Source organism: Xiphophorus maculatus, chromosome 10 (assembly GCF_002775205.1).
Source record: "Xiphophorus maculatus strain JP 163 A chromosome 10, X_maculatus-5.0-male, whole genome shotgun sequence".
In the NCBI taxonomy this organism is placed as follows: Eukaryota; Metazoa; Chordata; class Actinopteri; order Cyprinodontiformes; family Poeciliidae; genus Xiphophorus; species Xiphophorus maculatus.
This window is the reverse complement of record NC_036452.1, coordinates 298,022-320,102: the sequence shown is the minus strand read 5'-3', so window position 1 is coordinate 320,102 and position 22,081 is coordinate 298,022. Positions and strand designations below refer to the sequence as shown.

Here is a 22,081-nt window from a genome sequence, read left to right as displayed (position 1 = left end):
TCTGGAATGTCTGTCAATTATTTAAAATTTAATACATATATTTTCATATCAATTTCATGTTTCAGTAAAGGTCATAACTAAATACAACAATTACTCATCTAGCCATGGTTAGTCATAATAAAGACTAATCAACAATGCACTTTTCCTCATAATCAATACATATGTGAGCAGAGCAAAGAACATGATTCAAGTTCAAAGAACAACTTAGCCCGGTAATTAAACTTGAGTTGGGGGGAGAAGTACTCACTGTTCAGGTTTATCCAGAGGCTTAGCATTCTCTTTGTCTTTAGAGGACTTTATGTGCTTTTCAATTTTGTCCAGTTCCTCCTGTTGTGCTCTCTATGGAAAAAATACAAGATTCTATGCACAATATGGAGTAATCATTGTAACAGCAAAAAAAATTATTTAGTGTTTTGTTCCTGTTCCACTGCAGCAATAACCATACATGAAAACAACCCATGAAAACTAGAAGAAAAGAAAAAAAACAAAATTAGAAGAATACATTTTATAGTGTTTTATTGATGCCCTTAGAAACTACATGAATGGTATAGTGAAAGCACACTCACATTAAATTATAGTTTTATTTTAAAAATATAAATAAATAAATCCATGTTTAAGGTTTTTGCAATTTGCTTTCTTTAAAAGTTTAATTATGGCACAATCTTTTTAATATATAAAGACATTGTAGAATCTCTTGTGTATGATTTTTTTCTTTTCTTTTTCTTTTATATATATATATTATTCATCAGCAGGTGTATATACAACATAGAGTGACTAAAAACACAAAAGGATATTGATCTACAAAAATAATTAACCATATAATAGAACAAATAACAGCAATAGAGATCAAATAACCAAACAAAAAGAACAAACAAAACAAACAAATTGTCATGGAGCAGGGGTTTTTGGTTTTCTTTTTCTCTTTTTTGTTACTCACCATTCAACCACCAGATGGAGTCAGACTCACCACCTCTCCAGAGATCGGTGCATTACTTGCACACCGGTGTTTCATCACCTCATCAGGCCGAGAGTACAAGAGGAGCGGGCTGCCAGCACTTCGACGCCAGAGTGTTAGCCAGCAATGGTATTCTGAGCCCCCTGGAGCTAGGCTCTGTGTTTTCGCAAGAGTATTTCTCCGAGTGAATCCTCTCGTGTTTTTCCCCGTCTTCGGGTGTTCCCTTTCGAGACGCCTTGGATTTTCCGGTGACGGTCAAGTCTGGTTCCCCTATTAGACTCTCTCCCTCGTGTCGCCGTGGACCGTACCCACTGGTTGCCCGAGTTCCGTCTTCTACTTCCCCGTTGGATTACACGTCTTCCCTGGTTTCCTCCGGCGGGTTGCCGAACTGTTCCTCTGTCTCCGGTCTGCCCGAACTTACCTGCCTGCCCTCCGCCGCGCCTCCACGGACTACTCCCTCCGGACTGAGTTTTCTCATCCCCCCAGTAAGATTGATCCATTGTTTCTGTTGTCACTCCTATTTCCCACCGTCTGTGAATGGTGGGAACCCTTTTCCCGCTCTCTCTCATAGAGTTTTGGCTGCTCCAAGAGACTTTTCCCCTTCCAACCCGGACCAACAACTGCAGTTATTTTGTATATATACATTAATAAACCTTCTTTCACTGATTCCGTTTCTCCAGTGTAGTGTTCTGCATGTGCGCAAGACAAATAGAACCCATCATGACAGAACACTCTGGCAAACAAACTAGCCCAGCAGACACTGTACGGAGAACGCTATCAGAGCAACATGCTCTCTTACAGTCCCACTAGTCCGCTCTTGGAGAGCTAAGTAGCCGTCAAGCCGAAACAAACCGACGTCTTGTCGAGATCTCTAATTTTCTGCAAACCTCTGTTCCCCAGCAATCCTCTCCAGAGCCCGTTCCAGCCCCTGATCCTTCAATCCGTCCCACATTTTCCGAGATCCGTCCACCTACTCCTGAAAGATTTTCTGGAGACCCGAACAGATGCAAGGGGTTTGTTTTACAATGCGCCATCATATTTAACCATTCTCCTCAAAGTTTCACTCAAGACAGTTCTAAGATTGCTTACGTCAGGCATGTCAAACTCAGTTTGACTCTGGGGCCGGATCCAGACTTTCTGTTCTCAGGTGGGCCGGATCAGTAAAAGAATGTCAACTCCAAATATTTAGCTTTGTTTTTCAGTACTATGTGTTATCATTCAGCCTACATTTGTGGCCTACCCTACATATTATAATTATAGATGACAAGGGATCTTTTCTGAGCACAACACATTTATTCAACAAACAATGGAAAAAAATTATTTTCATGTTTGGGTATGAAGGTGTTAACTGGTTTATTTTAACAGTTGATTGAATGCAGTTTTACACCTGAACCAACTCACCACAATAACAAACTCAAGTGGGAGCTATGAAAAAAATATTTTCGCCTTAATTGTCATACTGCTTTGAAGTAAATACAAAAAGTGCAGTGCATGGGCAATAAGATTAGACTACGTCAGATCAAACTACTAGGCTGGGCCTACTGAAGCTGAGAACAAACTGCACAATATCAATTGTCTTTAATATGAAATCAGATGAATCTTATTTTTAATTATCTGTATTCACGAGTGCAAACAAATTTTGTGTCATCCCACTTTTTTTTCTCTCTCAAAATGCACTCCTGCAGTCTACTTGCTGCTGCTGGCTCCTGAAACTTGGCATCTTTTTGCCTTCACAAGTGCATCAATATTAGGTGTCAAATCCTGAGTAGCAGCACATTTAACAATGTCATTCAAGTGTTTATTTGTTAACCTTGAGCGCTGCTTTGTTTTATTATTATTCATTACCGAAAACATCTGTTCACAAAGATAAGTAGTCCCAAACATGGATAGAACCTTTGCAGCCATGGCTGTTAATTTGGGGTAACCTGGCACGAGATATTGATAAAACGTATCCAATCCCACTGACCTAAATTTATCCTTCATAGCGGAATCGCACTGCAAGTCAATAAGCTCGAGTTGAATGTCAGCTGGCATATCAGAAGGCTTCGCTGTAAATGGCAAGCGAAAAAAGCCAAATCTGTTTTGAAGTTCACCGAATACCTGAAACCTCTGCTCAAACTCTTGCAGCAAATCTGTTATGTTATCTTTATATTTATCCAAATCATTATCGGGACGGCCCGGTGCCTCCGGACGCACAGCTGTGAGACAAGAGAAATGCGCGGTGTCACCGTTGGATAGCTGCGTCTCCCACAGTGACAGTTTCATCTTGAACGCACTTATGCTGTCGTAATATTGAGTGACAACTCTGTTACGGCCCTGCAATTTAGTGTTAAGTGTATTCAAGTGTTGTGTAATATCAACCATGAACGCAAGATCCTGCACCCATTCCTTGCATTTAAGTTCCTTTACTGGGCATCCCTTCTTCTCCATGAACTGTCCAATTTCCCCTCGTAGCTCAAAGAAGCGCTTAAGTACTGCACCTCTGCTTAACCACCGCACGTCAGTGTGGTAGTCAGCTGACATGTAGTAGGGGAAACAAAGACACACGCACCTCACAGCGGCCTGCTCAGCTATAAAGCCATCTGCCCCACCCACCAATCAACTGTGCGCTTCTTTCGACACCTGGTGCACATAGTTGGAAGGGTGGAACACCATCCCACCACAAAAGCTTTCAATCAGAACCCAGATAAATCATTTAACTCAAGGGAGTTATTAAAGATTAAATAGGGTCAGCGATCCGTAGCAGACTTTGCAGTGGATTTCAGAATAAAGGCAGCCGCGTCTGGGTGGGAAGCCGCTGCATTAAAGAGTGTGTTTTTCCACACTTTGAACGAATCCATAAAGGATGAGTTAGCTGTTCTTGACAATCCTGAAACTGTAGAGGGGTTAACCTTACCATTCGTCTCAATAACAGACTGCGGTTCTGAACTAGAGAGAGGAACCGGAGAGAGCCGCCAGTAAGATCTTTTCCGGCAGTAACTTCTACCCCTTCGGTTTCCCCTCCTCAGTTTACTTCTGACCCCGAACCCATGCAGTTAGGTCGAGCTCAGATAACCCCCGAGGAAAGACAGAAGCGAATGGCTTCTCGGGTCTGTCTACATTGTGGGCTTCCTGGACATTTCATCGCCACATGTTCGACTCGGTCAAACCTGCTGGTCCGCCAGTAGAAGCAGGGAGGCTGGCGGACCACTCGCATGAAGTAAATACTCCTCGTTTAGTACTACCAGCCACTGTCATGTATAACAATCAGTCGTGCCCTTTATCCGTCCTTATAGACTCCGGCTGTGAACAGAACCTCGACTCTGTACTGTACTCGTTGAGCAATTATCCATAGAGACCGAACCACTAGCTGTTCCCCTGCGAGTCACCGCCTTAGATGGTGAAAACCTCACCCAAATAACTCACCAAACTAAACCGCTAAAGCTAATAATCTCTGGAAACCACCGTGAACTTTGTTCCTTTTTTGTTTTTTCCACCACCAGCTCCCCCATAATCCTTGGTTTTCAATGGCTACAACAACACAACCCACACATCAACTGGTTAGACAAACGAATTGAGTCCTGGTCCATTACTTGTCATTCTTTCTGTCTTCATTCGGCTATTCCACCAGGTCCATCGCCGGCAAGGCTCCAAGAGGCTGACCTACCCGACCTCTCTACCATTCCGCCCAAGTGCCATGACCTAGCTTCAGTTTTTAGTAAGTCCAGAGCCCTCTCACTTCCGCCTCACCGACCATATGATTGCTCCATAGACCTTCTACCCAGTGCTCCTTTTCCCTCTAGTCGCCTGTGTAATATCTCTAGACCAGAAAGTGAAACTATGGAGAGATATATTAAGGACGCCTTATCGGCTGGAATCATCCGCCCGTCCTCCTCTCCCCTAGGGGCGGGGTTTTTCTTCGTGGGGAAAAAGGATGGCTTCCTACCCCCATGTATCGACTACAGGGGTCTAAACCAGATTACAGTAAAGAACAAATATCCCTTGCCTCTACTCTCATCAGCTTTTGAACTGGTACACGATGCAACCATTTTTTCCAAACTAGATTTAAGAAACTGTTGAGACGCTTATTAAGGACATGCACATGGAATTCTTCACTTTCACACAAAGGCCTTTGTAGAAATAGAAACTTTAGCTGATGTAACACATCGGGTGATCACTGGGCATGACTTAGCTGATGTACGACATCAGGCAACCAATGGGCGTGTTTTTAGATATAACCAATGATTCTTCCGTTTTTGATCAGATGCTGTATAATTTCGGTTATATTCACTCCACAACAAATTAGCCTGTGAGGGTTAGCGTCTCTCTTTTCTAGCGCTAAAAAAGAATAAAAAAAGTAAACTGATTATTCTGTGTGGCTGATTTCCTGTTCGTGTGCTCACATGCTTTTGGTCCGTTGAGTTTAAATCACAACAAAACGCATACCATTTACTCCGCATTCGCCAGGGGGACGAATGAAAAACTGCCTTTAAGACCCCCATCGGGCATTTTGAGTACCTGGTCATGCCTTTCGACCTGTCCAATACCCCAGCATTCATTCCAGGAATGAATGATGTACTTAGAGACTTCCTTAACGTGTTCGTTTTTGTATACCTCGACGACATCCTAATCTACTCAAAGTCCCTTGTCAAACATAAACACCATGTCCGCCTAGTCCTTCAACACCTATTGGAGAACAAGTTATATGTGAAAGCGGAGAAATGTGAATTTCATGTGCCTTCAGTCTCATTTCTTGGTTTCATCCTAGGGGGCAGGCAGGTAAGGGCCACCGAGGAGAAGATCCGGGCTGTATTGGAGTGGTCGACACCTGAAACACGCAAACAGCTGCAACGGTTCCTTGGGTTCGCTAACTTCTACCGTAGGTTCATTCGCAACTATTGCCAAACAGCATCACCACTAACAGCTCTGACGTCTACCAAGACCACATTCTGTTGGACCCCAGAGGTCGACACCGCATTCTGCAAGCTAAAGACTCTTTTCGCTAATGCCCCTGTCCTCATTCAACCTGATCCCACGAAACAATTCATTGTTGAGGTGGACGCTTCTGACACGGGTGTTGGTGCAGTACTGTCCCAGATCTCTGATCAAGATAACAAGACTCACCCTTGTGCATTTTTTCCCCGTAGGCTATCCCCACCGGAGCGGACCTATAATGTCGGAGATCGTGAGCTCTTGGCCATAAAATTGGCCCTGGAGGAGTGGCGGCATTGGTTGGAGGGAGCCGAACATCCAGTGCTGGTCTGGACGGACCATAAGAACCTGTCATACCTCCAGTCTGCTAGGAGGCTGAGTCCCCATCAATCCCGCTGGTCTTTGTTCTTTTCGAGGTTTAACCTCTCCATCTCTTTTCGCCCAGGTTCCTGTAACATTAAGCCAGGCGCACTGTCCCGTATCCATTCCCCGGACGACTCCGTTAAGACCCCTCCCAGCTGCAACGTTGCAGCCGTCACCTGGGAGATTGAGGACTTAATCATACAGGCCCAACAATCTGAGCCAGCGCCCGATTCATGTCCTCCTGGTAAGATCTATGTACCCACTTCCATCCGAGCCCGTTTTATTCAGTGGATCCACACATCTAAGTTCTCAGGTCACCCTGGTATTAGTCAGACTATTTCTGTTATCAAACGTAGATTCTGGTGGCCCTCGGTCCACAAAGATGTGAGAGAGTATGTTATGGCCTGCACAGTTTGTTCAAGGAATAAGCTGTCTCGCCAACCTCCTTCCGGTCTCCTTCAACCCCTTCACATACCCAAACGCCCGTGGTCTCACATCTCTGTTGACTTCGTGACCGGACTCCCACCATCAAGGGGTTTGACCACCATTCTTAACCATAATTGACCTTTTTTCTAAAGCTTGCCATTTAGTCCGCCTTCGCAAGTTACCTACTGCCTTCCAGACAGCCCAACTCCTAGTGAAACATGTTTTCCGCCTACATGGCACTCCACTCGAGATACTATCAGACCGAGGTCCCCAGTTTATATCCCAAGTGTGGAGGAACTTCTGTAGGTCCCTTCACGCTAAGGTGTCATTAACATCGGGATTCCTCCCGCAGACCAATGGGCAATCAGAGAGGATGAATCAGGAACTGGAAACAACCCTTCGTTGTTTTACTTCTACTAATCCGGCTGACTGGAGCCAGTTTCTCCCCTGGGTAGAGTACTGCCATATTTCTACTGCTGTTGGCCTGTCCCCTTTTGAGGTCTCTCTAGGTTATCAACCTCCATTACTTCCTTCTGATGAGGACGAGATCGCAGTCAATTCAGTCCGCCACCACATCCGCCGATGTCAGAAGGTCTGGAGGAACACCATCCATGCCCTGAACAATACCGCTGCGCAGAACAAACGTCTGGCGGACCGGAAACGGGCCCCTGCGCCCACCTATGTTCCAGGTCAACAGGTTTGGTTGTCCTCTTGGAATGTCCCGTTAAAGTCTATGTCCAAAAAGCTCTCTCCCAGGTTCATCAATCCGTTTGTGATAGAATCCATCATTCATCAGCCGTCCGCCTCCCAGCCTCCTTTCGCATTCATCCCACGTTCCACGTCTCCCAGATAAAACCCGTCCAGACCAGCACCTTTGCCCCCCTTCCAAGCCCCCTCCTCCCACCCGTGATATTGATGGCCATCCTGCCTACTCTGTCTGCCGGATTGTGGACTCCCGTCGGCGAGGTCGCAGGTGGCAATACCTTGTCGACTGGGAGGGCTACGGTCCGGAGGACCGCTCCTGGGTTCCCGGGTCTTTTATTTTGGATCCCTCTCTTATCGAGGATTATTGCTCCTCGCTCCCCTCTTGCTCTTCTCGGCCGCCAGGTGGCGACCGTTGAGGGGGGGGGTGTACTGTCATGGAGCAGGGGTTTTTGGTTTTCTTTGTGGGTTTTCTTTTTCTCTTTTTTGTTACTCACCATTCAACCACCAGATGGAGTCAGATTCACCACCTCTCCAGAGATTGGTGCATTACTTGCACACCGGTGTTTCATCACCTCATCAGGCCGAGACTACAAGAGGAGCGGGCTGCCAGCACTTCGACACCAGAGTGTTAGCCAGCAATGGTATTCTGAGCTCCCTAGAGCTAGGCTCTGTGTTTTCGCAAGAGTATTTCTCCGAGTGAATCCTCTCATGTTTTTCCCCGTCTTCGGGTGTTCCCTTTCGAGACGCCTTGGATTTTCCAGTGACGGTCAAGTCTGGTTCCCCTATTGGACTCTCTCCCTCGTGATGCCGTGGACCGTACCCACTGGTTGCCTGAGTTCCGTCTTCTACTTCCCCATTGGATTACATGTCTTCCCTCGTTTCCTCCGGCGGGTTGCCGAACCGCTCCTCTGTCTCCGGTCTGCCCGAACTTACCTGCCCGCCCTCCGCCGCGCCTCCACGGACTACTCCCTCCGGACTGAGTTTTCTCATCCCCCCAGTAAGATCGATCCATTGTTTCTGTTGTCACTCCTATTTCCCACCGTCTGTGAACTCATCCCTTTTCCCCGCTATCTCTCATAGAGTTTTGGCTGCTCCAAGAGACTTTTCCCCTTCCAACCCGGACCAACAACTGCAGTTATTTTGTATATATATATATTAATAAACCTTCTTTCACTGATTCCGTTTCTCCAGTGTAGTGTTCTGCATATGGGCAAGACAAATAGAACCCATCATGACTCAAATAGGTATACATTAAAAAAGATGCATTCAAAACAAAACAGATCTTTTTCCCATTTAGTAATCGGAATTTGAGGTGTATTATTGGTTGAAAATTTTAGTTTGTATAGTTATAGTTTTTGGAGACTTTGCAATTTTTGGATGCTATTGAGTGGGGATGGTTGTCCTAGGTGAAAGTTATTGATGTCTATTTTTGATTTGATGGCTTGTTTTTAATTGATTATATTGAAGAAATGTATGTATTCTTAAGATGTACTTACTTTGTAAATGCCAAATCAGTAATTAGGAAGCTGAAAACAAATATTTGCTGCCGTGTGAGGAAAACTACAAAAAGGGAAATATTCAACTGTGGCTCCTTACATTTCAAAAAGTGCTGCCATTGCTAATAGTTGGTGTAGGAAGAGTAAAAAGCTTAAAATCAACTTGACAACTAGTAGTTGTGTTTTTGAAGGCTGAAGTCTTTTCACATCACAGCTCTGCATTAGTGGGCCCTCACTAATAATTGATCAAGGCATTCAACATTTAAAAAATGACAATTACTTTTTAGGAATTTCCTTTATTAGCAGCCATGCCTAGGACAGAAAATATATCTCAGATGAAAGGGTGTACACAAGCAGCTTAGTAAAACAGACTTGATTCTAAGCTAGATTTATTGGCAAAATCATGAAGGCTTTAAGAGCCAGTGATTGACATAACAAGCAACATAACCTGAATGGAGGAAATTTCTGTTAGCAACTTACATTTTCATAAAGTGCTTGCAGGGTCTCTGTGTCCACTACATTGTTGTCCAAGTTCAAGACAGCTAGAAAACAAAAAGAAGAGCCATTGTTCACAGATGTTTTCATAGGACAATCCATTCTAAAGAAGAAACTTCATCCCAAAACACTATAGAATATTTTCCAATATTCTCTTTGATAATGTTGATCACATCAATTGTGTCAATGTGGTATCTGTCTAGTTACAAATGAAAAAGCTTCTAAATATGTAATTTATAATTCTAGCTACTTTCAGGTGTTTAAAGCAATACCACATCCACGTCATAAAATTTTAGTATATATGGGTTGCTGTCACATTACAATCTAAATGTATGGTTTTTGGTTAAATATCTTAAGATGTCAATCACAGGTGATTATGATTTGTATTGACTACATTTAAAAACAGAAGATCAGGTGCTTAGTTTGGAGTCAGTTATTTAAAACTATTAGATAGTAGTAACAAACAGCAGCTGACATAATATATTGGAAATTAATGTCCCATTAAAAATATACATAATATTTTTATAAATTTGCTCCTTTAAATAAAAACTGTTTGAGACCAATATGTTCTATTTCCTTTGTGATGAGTAGAACTTTGATTTAGCCTGAGTAGTCTAATTTCTTGTACTTTTTCCACCTCACTGGCACGTATAAACATTGATAAACAATTTTGTTTCGTAGCATTTGGAGACAAAATTGCCTCCAAATAACTTCTTATGTACTGCACCACTGTCTTTTCATTTGAACAAATTAGTTATTGTTTTCTGCACTTTTATCAAGCTTTAATTTTGCTTAAATTAAAAATTCAGCTTTTAATTTGAAGTCTATAAATGATAAGCGATTTATTGTTCGTCCTGTCCCAGTGGAAGTAGCATTTTTTTAATGTCTCTGAAAAACCTGTGTAAAATATCACAGTCCATAAAAAAACGCACCAATTTGATCATCAAGCACCGTCTTTTTGAAGAAGATGCGCATAGATTTCACGATAGCGTCATGCGCTAACAATAGGGCATGGCACTATCGTGAAATCTACAGTTATAAGTTATTAAGCAGGGGTTTTGACTGAGTAAACACATCTCTATGTCATAGAACAGCTAATATCTTGGATCTCAGCAATTTTTGTTCTGACAGACACCTTAAAGTCAGGCTGAATCCATTTCAGAAAGATTAGACAATGAGTCCACAACAGTGTGCCTAATTGGCAGCCCAGGGGAAAGCCTCCACATGGCAGCCGCTCCCTGCTGCCATGTGGGTGGAAGCATGCATTACATCCAGGGGCGCATCCAGGAATCTTGGGCCCCAAAAAATTTGATTGGGCCCCCCTGCGCAGCCACTGTTACAATTCCTTGAGTCTATTTGACCCATAAAAAGCTTCACAATTTTAAAGGCTTGCAACTGCCTTGCTTTCTTTGGTCCAATACTGATACTAGCACAATATTTACTGCTAATGAATTTTACATGCAACAGTCTGCATACAGTATTCAAATAGGTTGCTTAATTTTTTTCTATTAGTTTTAGATTACTGAAATGTCTCTCCTCACTAGCAAGTCACTGGTAATGTGCAAAATATAAATGAAGCAATCTAGACTTCTCAATAAATGCTATGTAGTTGCATTTTATTCAAGCTGCAGTATATAACTAATAAAATATATATTGTCTCCATATTTGTTAAAGCTGTCACCATGTCATGATAGTTTGCTATGAGACACATAATCTGGGAAAACAATCAATCTCCTTCACCTCCTCCCTAAACTATTGTTAACTAAAGTAATGCACCATTATGACAAAAAAAACAAACAATCAGAACCAGGAGGAGGGTCTTAGTGCTGTCAATCAACTTTATTCACTCTGCTAAATTTGCTAATGGTAGAGAAACAACTTATCGTTACAGGAAAATCATTTTTCTGCCATCATTGGTAGCTATGTTAACTAGACTGAGCATTCACAACAGGCTGCTCTAGCTACAGAATAGCACAGAGCAAGGGGAGGGAGGATGAGCAACCACATGAGATTGTGATTGACATCGCTAAAATTCACCTACTGTCTCTGATTGGTTGTTTATAGATAGTAGTAAGAGAAGGCAAAGGAAATACATTTTACAAAAATTATCTCTCATGCCATACTTTCACAACATAATGACCGTTTTAACAAATATGTAAAATTATTATTTTTAAAAAAAATAAAAGTTACATACTGCAGCTTTAATTTCACTTAGGAGAGAGCTGGTCAGGAGGGACATGGGTTAGAGCAGCTGCTGACTCATCTGTTGTTAAGTGTGGTACAGGGACAAGTTAAATATATGAATATCTTGGTAATTTTTTTCCTTAATTCATTAAATGCTGGTGAAATGGAGGCAAGCAGTAGCAGTAGTCTAGCTAAGCTAACTATGCTAAATGGTTGATAATCTCACACAGTGTACTCACCTCTCTTGGAGAAAAACTGGGTTAAAATTGACACTCTTGTCTTTTTTTCTCTCTATTTATTTTATTTATTTATTTTTTTAAATCCTGACTTTAATTTTTCTTAGTGTAACAAAGTTAAAATGGTTCAGGTTAAATCCTGCTAAAATAAAGGACCGGGATTGGGAAACATTGATCTATGGCATCACTTGGTAGAAGTTTTTCCAAAACCACATTCAGTCTAGAAAATCCATGTGTGGAAGAATCATGACATTTGCCCCTTGATGTTTTGGCATGGGAATCAAATCTTCTGAATGGTGATTGGTTTATGCTGTGTACGGTGGCCCTGACCATTCATCAGTCAAAAGGATATTATTTTTGTACAGCATAAGTGCCCAGGCAAACATGGACAATAAAAATAAAAAGGTACAATGCTGAGCACAGTTAATTCAGTTTCTCTGCTCACCATGCTGTATATCTTTCATGTCGAGGTGCAAGGAAGACATCAGGATCCCAACAGCCTGAGAACGTTTGTTGTTCAGCAGCTTTGCAACCTAAAAAAAACCCCCCATAGTCAGTTCCAAGTTGTAACAGATACAGGTGCATTCAGGAAAAATTCACAGCGTTTCACTTTTTCCACATGTTACAGCCTTATTCCAAATAGTATTAAATTAATCTCTTTCCTCAATATCCCCCATTATGACAAGGTGGACATATGTTTTTGAGGACTTTGCTAATTTATTAAAAACAGAAAACTGGGGTGTGGGGGAGGGCACATGTAATCGGTGACAAACTCCCTGCAATGAGTTTGCAGGGACTTTGCCCTGCGATCGCCTTGATTAGAAGAGCCGTTAGCACAATGCAGCAGCCTCGCCTCTGTCAGAGAAATTAAGCTGTGGCTACAATTCAGTTGCTTGCCATCATTAGCATGCAAATGGAAATGACTGAGTGTCCTGAAAAGCACTATATAAGTCTGTCACTTCATTTAAATAAATGCAACTAGTGCCACAAAAACCTTTAAAAAAACAAAACAAAACAAGAAATAACATTTTTATTTATTGGGCTGTGCGGTTTATATGACTTGATTTGGAAGGGCACTGCCTGTCTATATAAGGTCCAACAATTGACAGTGTAGGTCAGAGGTCAAACACCAAGAATGAAATCATAGGAAGTGCCTGATGACCTCAAAACTGTATTGTCTGTCTTGAGGCAGAAATCTGGGGAAGGATCCCTTAAAATGTCTGGTGTTTTGAATGTCCCATTGAGCTCAGCGGCCTCCATCATTGGTAGATGGAAGATGGTTGGGACCAGTAGGATTCTTTATAGAGCAGTTTAGACTGCTATCTGGCAGAGGGGAGAAGGGCCTTAGTTACAGAGGTGATCATGAACCCGATGGTCACAATGCCAGAGCTACTGCATTCTGTAGAGAGAATAGAACCTTTCAGGAAGACAACCATTTCTCCAGTGATCCACTGATCAATTCTGTATGATAGAATGGGCATATGAAAGCCACTCCTTACTAAAAGGTACATGGCAGCCTGTCTGGAGATTACCAAAAGAAACTTGAAGGACTTTGACCATGAAAGAAAATTTTCAAGGACAAGGTTTGAAGTTGTTAGTGTGAGTGCCAATAGTCAAGTTTGGAGGAAACCAGGCACAGCTCATAACCATAACCCTATATTGAACCATGGTGGGGCAGCATTGTGTTCTGGGGATGTCTTGCAGCATGCTGCAAGACATCCCCAGAACACAATGCTGACACTGGCAGGTGCCATTGCCACATTTTATGCTTTGTCCTGCTGATGTACTGTTGGTCATGTTGTCAAAAGGCCGTCAACTTGATGACTAAAATCTTCAAAAATTTTCAAACTTTGCATCTTAAATATTGCATTTTTGTTTTGTATAATTGGCTCTGTCCTGGTTTTGCTTTTAGCTTTGTTAGACTAATTGATGGTAAATGGAATCTAACCAGTCAACAGGGACCACTGCCCTGTATATTTTAGGTGTTTCCCTTCTGCCACACACGTAGCCTGAATAAGTCAGTGATTAACAAGCTTCTCCAGCACTTGATCGCTGCAGAGGAGGTCATGTAATCATTTGAATAAGCTATTCTGCAACAGTGACATCTAAAACATGGGGAAGTGTTAATCATGTCTGTTTAAAATATGCAAATATAAAGAAAAAAATTGTGAACTTCAGTGACTTTATCTCTTAGAAACTTGAATAATTTATATATTCAATTGTTGACCATTTTGAAAGCATATTAACTCTTTATGATTTTGCTTTGTATAATATACAAGATATAAAACATTCTTAACACACAGACCTGCTTTGCCTTGGATTTTGTTATGGTGTCAGAGAGTGGCTGCTTTTTTTCTTTAACTGCTGTTTTCGAAAACAGTGCCACAAACTCGTCAAAGTCCACATCAGGTTCCTCAACCAACTCCCACACAAGTGAAGAAGGAATGTCCCTGAAAAACACAAAAGGTCTCAAGAGTTTCTTGTAAAACACCAAAACTTTGAGAACTAACTAGAAAAACTATTTTCTTGATTGTATATAGCTTAAATCATGCCAATCTATCCACAGGCCAAAATATCCTTGACAGACATAAGTTTAAAGTAATCTTTCTTCTGTCAATAGAAAATCAGGCTACAGAGGGTCTGGGCTCTCGGCTGTTGAGAAACGATTAGAATAGAATAGAATAGAATAGAATAGAATAGAATAGAATAGAATTACTTTATTCATCCCAGCAGGGAAATTACTTCGCAGTTACAGCATAGAGACAAGACACAACAACAACCACCACTGAGTAGCAGTTGTAGACAAAATAAAAATAATTTTTTTTTTTTTAAATTACTCTCTGGAGGTGTGAACTCTGTTGATGTTTTAACTTTTGCCCAATTGCGGATGTTTGCATGTGATGTATGTAATGTACAAGTTCGATACCAAGAAGCTTACTGGAACTCGCCTGCACTGTAAACAAGCGTTTACAGTGCAGGCAATGGTTATCCTCCACTGCAAAAAGTGAAGTGTTGAGCTGAACAAGGCAGCTGCTAATGTTAGTTCAAGTTGCATTCTGAGGATCTGATAGAGGCGATCTCTGCCACTGTCTGCATGTTGGTTCATTCAGCAAAGTCAGAGAGCCGCTGCTGAGTCAGTGGAGCATCCTGCTGCAAATTGGGGCGGAGGAGCAGCGGGTGGGTGCATTGAATTTAACTACTCAAATGGGATTTGTTCATAATAAGTTGTTTAATGATGTGCCAAAAGCATAGTTGTGGTCAATGTAATAATTTGCCTCCTATAAGTACTGCTAACCTGATCATCAGCACCAGCTTTGCTTATTATCAGCCCAATGAATGGCAGTTATTAATGGTGAAGAACGGAAAAAAAAGCAGGACCCAACTTTGTCCAACTTTCCAGACCACTTTTGCTCTGCTGCTGACGAATAAGTCAGCAGCAGATGAATGTTCTGCTTCTGCTTCTTCTTCTTTTTCCTCCATCCATCTTCCGCTTATCCGGGGTCGGGTCGCAGGGGCACACTGGGAAGGCATTCCCAGTCCAGCTGAGAAATATAGTCCCTCCAACGTTCTGGGTTGGAGGGATCTCCCCGGGGAGGGTCTCCTCCTGGTGGGAAGTGCCCAGAAGAGTGCCCTGGGAGGCATCCAGGAGCCATCATAACCAGATGCCCGAGTCACCTCAACTGGCTCCTCTCGACGTGAAGGAGCAGCAGCTCTACTCTGAATCCCTCTCGGATGGCCGAGCTTCTCACCCTATCTCTAAGGGAGAGCCAGCGGAGAAAACTGATTTAGGCCACTTGTATCCGTGACCTCGTTCTTTCGGTCATGACCTAAAGCTCATGACCATAGACGAAGGTAGGAACGTAGATCGACCGGTAAACTCAGCTCTCTCTTTACCATGACAGACCGGTATAGCACCCGCTTCACTGCAGATGCTGCGCCAATCTGTCTGTCGATCTCCTACTCCATTTTTCCCTCATTCGTGAACAAGGTCCTGAGATAATTAAACTCCTCCACTTGGGGCAGGACATCCCCCCTGTCCTGGAGAAGGCACTCTAAACTTTTCCTGCTCAAGATCATGGCCTCAGATTTGGAGGCACTGATCCTCATCCTGGCTGCTTCACACTCGGCTGCGAACCGCTCCAGCGAAAGCTGTAGATTACTACCTGATGAAGCCAATAGGACCGCATCAACCGGGACTTCTCTGTGGCAGCTGAAGGAGGAACAGCTTATCGTGCTCTCTCTCGTCCTTACTTATAACTTTGCCTGTGAGTTATTTTTTAAAGTGACAGTTTTTATAGTTATATTTACGTTATTGACATCATAACTGGATTACTTCAAACCTAAGGACTGGGGGATTTTCTTACTTTTATTTTTACCTTACTTTTCTTCATCTCCAAGTTGAACCAGGACAAAATGCCTCTGGCCAACCCCAAGGACATTAGCAGTATTATACAACGACTTCAGTCTATAGAAATGAAGATTAAAATGCTGGAGGTGAACTTTGAGATCAACTCTACCTGAGGAAATGAGACAACTCTTCCTCAATTCAACGAAGAGGTCGTACGCACCGCATCAAGCAGCCCACCCTGGAACGCTCTGGGTGCCAAGCTGAAGCAAAAGTCTCACACCGCAGATCCGATGAGGCAACTGACAGGGAGAACCCCTCACCTGGACGAATCAGCGTGTCCGGCTCTGAGCCAAAACCCACCTTCAACCTCAACACCTGCTCCACCAAAGAAAAATAAACAAGCAGCTGAAACCAAAACGGTTCCACCGACCGCGCTCCCAAGGACAAAGCGACCAGCCCGGGCCTCAAAACATTCTGACTCTGTGGGAATCCCACTGAAAAACAGATTTTCTGTAATCCAGCCTGAGCTTCTGAGTGAGACCTCGCCTTCAAACATCAACAATGAGGCAAGACCAACACATCCACCCCCCAAAGCTCCTAAGGACAAAGCGGCTACCAGGAAAACGAAAGGTATCCCAAAAGTGCTTATTGTTGGAGATGAGGCAGTAAATGGAATCAGTCACGTTTGCAATCCCAAGAAAACAAGAGTGATTTCTTTTCCTGGTGACACTGTACTCTCTCTAACTACTGATCAGCCAGATATTGAGACTTTAGTTGTGCATGTTGGAGCCAACGATCTGGCAAAGCAGAAATATGAGATTCTGATAAAGGACTTTAATATTCTTCTGAACACTATGGGAAAATTAAAAATGAAGTTATTTCTCAGTGGTCCAATTCCATCACCTCAATGGGGAGACGAAAAACACTCCAGGCTGGACATGATAAACAAATGGCTGATTAAAACCTGCTCTGCCAGCTCAGTGACCTTCATCGATAACCTCTGGATCTATTGGTAGCACTTTCACCTTTTTGGAAGAGACAGACGCAATCTTAATAAACATGGGACAAAGCTACTAACTGCAAATCTTTTTCATCTTATCAAGGACAGCAACGTGATCATCGCTTCAGAAGAACAGACTCAAGGATGTCTGACTAGGATGGAACCCTGCGCTTATCAGGAGCAAACCGTTCCAAAACATGCTGATACATCGACTGGAGACGGAGCGACTGGTTCCCTTCCTCTTTCCCCCCTCCCTCTCTGCTCACCCACTCATTCACAGGATTCACAAGATGCCCATAAAGAAATGTCTTCTGAACCGGAGTTTCTTACATTTACAGATGGAATGAATCAACAGGTTCGCTTCGGCACATCCCAGAGGATCCATCACTCTGCATTTCTGAGGTCTGAGGCCGGGGTCCAGATTTTATCTTTACACCCGTCTTACTCCAGAATGTGTCTGGCCCCCCGGCACTGCAAAACAGGACATTACCTGTCCGGATAACTACAGAAAATTTACAAAAAACAGAAACATAAAATACAGTGGACCTAATTCAAACCTCAGACTGTTCCACTGCCTAAAGGAACCTCAGACTGAAGAACCTTTGGCCTCAATTCACTTAAACTAGCTCTTTTAAATACCAGATCTCTCTGTGCTAAAGCTCTATTAATTAGTGATTTCATCACTGAGCATAATATCGATGTTATGTCTCTGACAGAAATATGGTTGAATGACAATAATGAACCAATCGTACTAATTGAATCAGCGGTTCCTAACTACAATTTCTTAAGTGAGAATAGAAAACATAAAAAAGGAGGAGGCATGGCTTCAATATTTAAGAATACCGTAAATAGTAGTAAAATTTCCTTGGGTCACTTCACCTCTTTTGAGTATCTTGGAATTGAGGTTAAAGGCCACAAACGAACTTTGACACTAACTTTATACAAAACTCCAACATATGTGGAAAATTTCTTTACTGACTTGAATGAGCTTCTATCTCTCAAATGCATTAATTATGATTGTTTAATAATTGTCGGTGATTTCAACATTCATGTTGACAACCCCCAAGACAGAGGGTCAAAAAAGCTCTCTAATATTTTAGAGAATTTTGGTCTAACACAGCTGTGTTTAAACAATTAAATAGCTTCCTAACGATAACCAACCGCTTTGACTCCTTCCAGTATGGTTTTTGTGCTCACCACAGCACAGAGACTGCCCTCGTAAAAGTGTTCAATGACATCCATATAAATACGGACTGTGGGAGAACCACAGTGCTGGTTCTGTTGGACCTCAGTGCAGCTTTTGACACTGTTGACCATGACATATTACTGAATCGACTGGAGAGTTGGGTCGGACTCTCAGGTCCAGTGCTTAACTGGTTTGAATCTTAATAAAGAACAGGGATTTCTTTGTTTCATTTGAAAACTTTTCATCAAAGAGGTCAAAGGTCACATGTGGGGTACCCAAGGTTCAATCCTAGGACCCCTCTTATTTTTTTTTATTTATTTTTTTCTGCTTTTTTTTTCCCAAAATATTTTTATTAGAATTTTCTGCTATATAAACATTCAAGAAAAGAACATGAAAAAAGAGAAGAAGAAAAAAAATAAAAAAATAACACAATGCTGTCCCTCCCCCCACCCCAAAAATAATAATAATAATAAAGAAAAACACACAAAACCCCAGGGCTCACTCTCTACACAAAAAGAAAGGAAAGGTTGAGTTTACATGTCACATTGTTCGATAAAATATAGGAAGGGGGACCAAATATCATCGAAGTCTTCAAGTTTTCCTTTTGTTATATAAGTCAGTTTTTCCATTGCCAGGTTGTTGCTCAGTAGTTTGATCCATTCATTTATCTTTGGTCTTTCTGGGTTCCTCCATTTCAGAGCAATCAAATGTTTAGCCTGCAAAAGGCAAAAACTCACAAGCTTCTTTCTCTTTATAGGTACTTTAAATCCATCTGGAAAAATATGCAGTAGGCAAAGTTTACTGTCCATTGAAACATCCTGTTCAATCAAACGAGAGGAGAACACAATAACCTCCTTCCAGAAAGTTTGAAGTTCCATACATTGCCACATACAATGAAAAAGAGTACCCTTATCTATATTACATTTAACACACACATCAGAAATATTTGAGTTGAAATGGTGAAGTTTTATAGGAGTGATATATGTCCTAAACGACCACTTGTATTGTAATAGTCTAAACCTTGTGTTAATAGTTTGCGTTTGTGCCAGTAGACAAGAGTTGTTCCATTCATCTTCAGAGATTTCAGTTTGCAGATCTCTTTTCCATGCTTGTAAATATGAGAGACTATTTTCTTTTAAGGATAAAAGCAAGATATTATAAAATTTGGAGAGTAAACCCCTACTCTGATTGTGTTGAGTGGCTAAATATTCTATGGTAGAGAGTGGAGGTTCAGCAGTGGATTTCAGTGACGCAAAAACAAAGCTTCTAATCTGTAAATACTTAAAAAAATGTTTTTGAGGCAGACTGTACTTATTTGCCAGCTGTTCAAAGGACATCAAAACTCCTTCACTATAAAGGTCCCCTATTTTATTTACGCCTTTATTCAACCATATTCTAAATCCTCTGTCTGCTCTTCCTGGTTTGAATCTATTATTTCCCCAAATAGGGGATAGACATGAGAGCTCGGACACCTCATCCAAAACTGAATGTGAGTGGTGCCAAACTGATATTGTGTTTTTGAGAAAAGTATTTTTGGTGTTTTTTAATAGATGTTTAAGATCTGCTGAATAAAGATAGGATGTCAAAGACAATGTTAATAAGTTGTTCTCTATTTGTACCCAAGAGGGTATTTCACCAGTGGAAAAATAGCAAGTAGCAGCACAAAGCTGTGCTGCATGATAGTACAACTTAATGTTTGGTACTCTAAGCCCACCTCGTTCACAGGGCAGATAAAGAAGAGAGAGTCGCAATCTGGGGCGTTTATTGTTCCATATAAATTTGGTAAAGGCTTTATCTATCGAATAAAAGAAGGAAGCTGGAATGTGTAAGGGGATGGACTGAAAAAAGTATAAGAACATGGAGTATAAGTATAAGGAGAATGGACATTTTAATGATGTTAATACGACCTATCATTGAAATTGGCATCTCATTCCATCTATCTAGGGAATCTAATATTTTCTGAATTAAAGGATCATAGTTTATAGAGACTATTTTCTCTAGATCTGGGTTAATCTTAATTCCTAGGTAGGTAAAGCCCTCATAGGTATAAGCAAATTGTGTTTGTATTGGGGGGTTATTTCTGTTAAGCAGTAACAAGGAGCTTTTCTTTTGGTTAACTTTGTAACCTGAGAATTCACCAAATACCTTCAGAATTTTATCAACAGCCTGAATAGACTCTTTCAGATTAGCTAAAAACAGAACAATATCATCCGCAAAAAGAGACAACCGGTGCTCCACATCTCCAATTTGAATGCCGGTGATTTCAGGGGATTTACGTATTGCCATGGCAAGCGGCTCAATGGCAAATAAGAAAAGGAGGGGGGACAGAGGGCATCCCTGTCGCGTCGATCTACAGAGGCTAATACATGTTGAAAGTTGACCGTTTGTTGCGACCTTAGCAACTGGCTCAGTATATAGTAATTGAATCCATTTTAAATATTTTTCTCCTAGGCCAAATCTCTTAAGGGTATCAAAGAGATAGCTCCATTCGATCCTGTCAAAAGCTTTCTCAGCATCTAATGATAGAAAGGCGTGGTCCATAGCAAACTGTTTTGCATATAATATATTTAGCAATCGACGGGTATTGTGAAAGGCTTGGCGTCCAATAACAAATCCATTTTGGTCATTCGAGATTAAATTAGGAATATGAGTTTCAATCCTTCGAGCCAAAGCTTTGCATAGAATTTTTGTGTCACAGGACATTAAAGAAATGGGCCTATATGAACCCATTTCTGTTGGGGGTTTACCTGGCTTCAACAAGAGAGAAATAGTTGCCAAACGCAGTGATGGAGGCAGGATGCCTTTTTCATAAGATTCATTGAACGCTTCGAGTAGAGGGGGCAGTAATTTATCTGGAAATTTCTTGTAAAGTTCAATTGGAAGGCCATCGGGGCCAGGTGCCTTACCTGAATTCATGCGGCTTAAGGCCATTTTAAGTTCTTCAATACTCAGCTTTTCATCCAAATTGTTCTTATTCTCTTCTGACAGAGTTGGAAATTGAAGTTGGTCCTGTTTATTTGTGTTGTCTAGATATTGAGATGTAGATAAGTTCTCATAATATTTTGCAAATGCATCATTTATACTTTTTGGATCTACCAGATTTTCACCATTATTTAATTTGATTGAATTTATAGCCCGATTCGTCTGTAACTTTTTAAGCCTCCAAGCTAAGAGTTTACCTGCCTTCTCACCCTGATCATAGTATGATTGTTTTAACCACAGTAAACAAGTTGCTATTTTGTTGGTAGTGAGCTCATTATATTCCGATTTTAGTAAAAGAAGTCTCCTATATTTGTCAGCATCATTAGAGTGATACAGTTGCTCTTGTAATTCTTTGATTTGTTTTTCAATGTTTTTTAATTTATTCAAATGTAGTCTTGATTTATGCCTAGTATAACTCATTATTTCCTCCCTTACATAGGCTTTAAAGGCTTCCCATTTTATTGATGCACTGGTTTGGGTTGTATTAAAATTGAAATACTCAGTTATTTTCTCTTCGAGAAATTCCTCAAATTCTTGGGATCTAAACCATTTAGCTTGAAATCGAAATGGGATTGAAGACCGGCAATAATTTGGTAATTTTACTGACAGAATAACTGGGGCATGATCAGAAAGTAGAATAGCTTCATACCAACATTTTTCAACTGTAGATAATAAACCGGAGGAGACCAGAAAATAATCTATTTGTGAATAAGTTTTGGAGGTGCTTGAAAAGCATGAGTACTCTGTCTTATTTGGATGAAGTTGCCTCCAAACCTCCACTATATTAAGATCTT

The 22,081-nt window shown here is 41.5% G+C and overlaps 1 protein-coding gene across 3 annotated transcripts in view; it reads right to left on the bottom strand.

Annotated features, from left to right (window-relative positions):
• Positions 1-22,081, bottom strand: part of LOC102235952 (formin-2-like) — a 103,591-nt gene that overhangs the window by 58,284 nt on the left and 23,226 nt on the right. For all 3 annotated transcript variants that reach the window (XM_023340742.1, XM_023340739.1, XM_023340740.1), the window contains exons 7-10: positions 14,077-14,221; positions 12,217-12,304; positions 9,337-9,398; positions 248-339 (exon numbers count right to left, since the gene is read on the bottom strand). In XM_023340742.1, the coding sequence (XP_023196510.1) occupies positions 248-339; positions 9,337-9,398; positions 12,217-12,304; positions 14,077-14,221 (387 nt within the window). The remainder of the gene's footprint in view (positions 1-247; positions 340-9,336; positions 9,399-12,216; positions 12,305-14,076; positions 14,222-22,081) is intronic.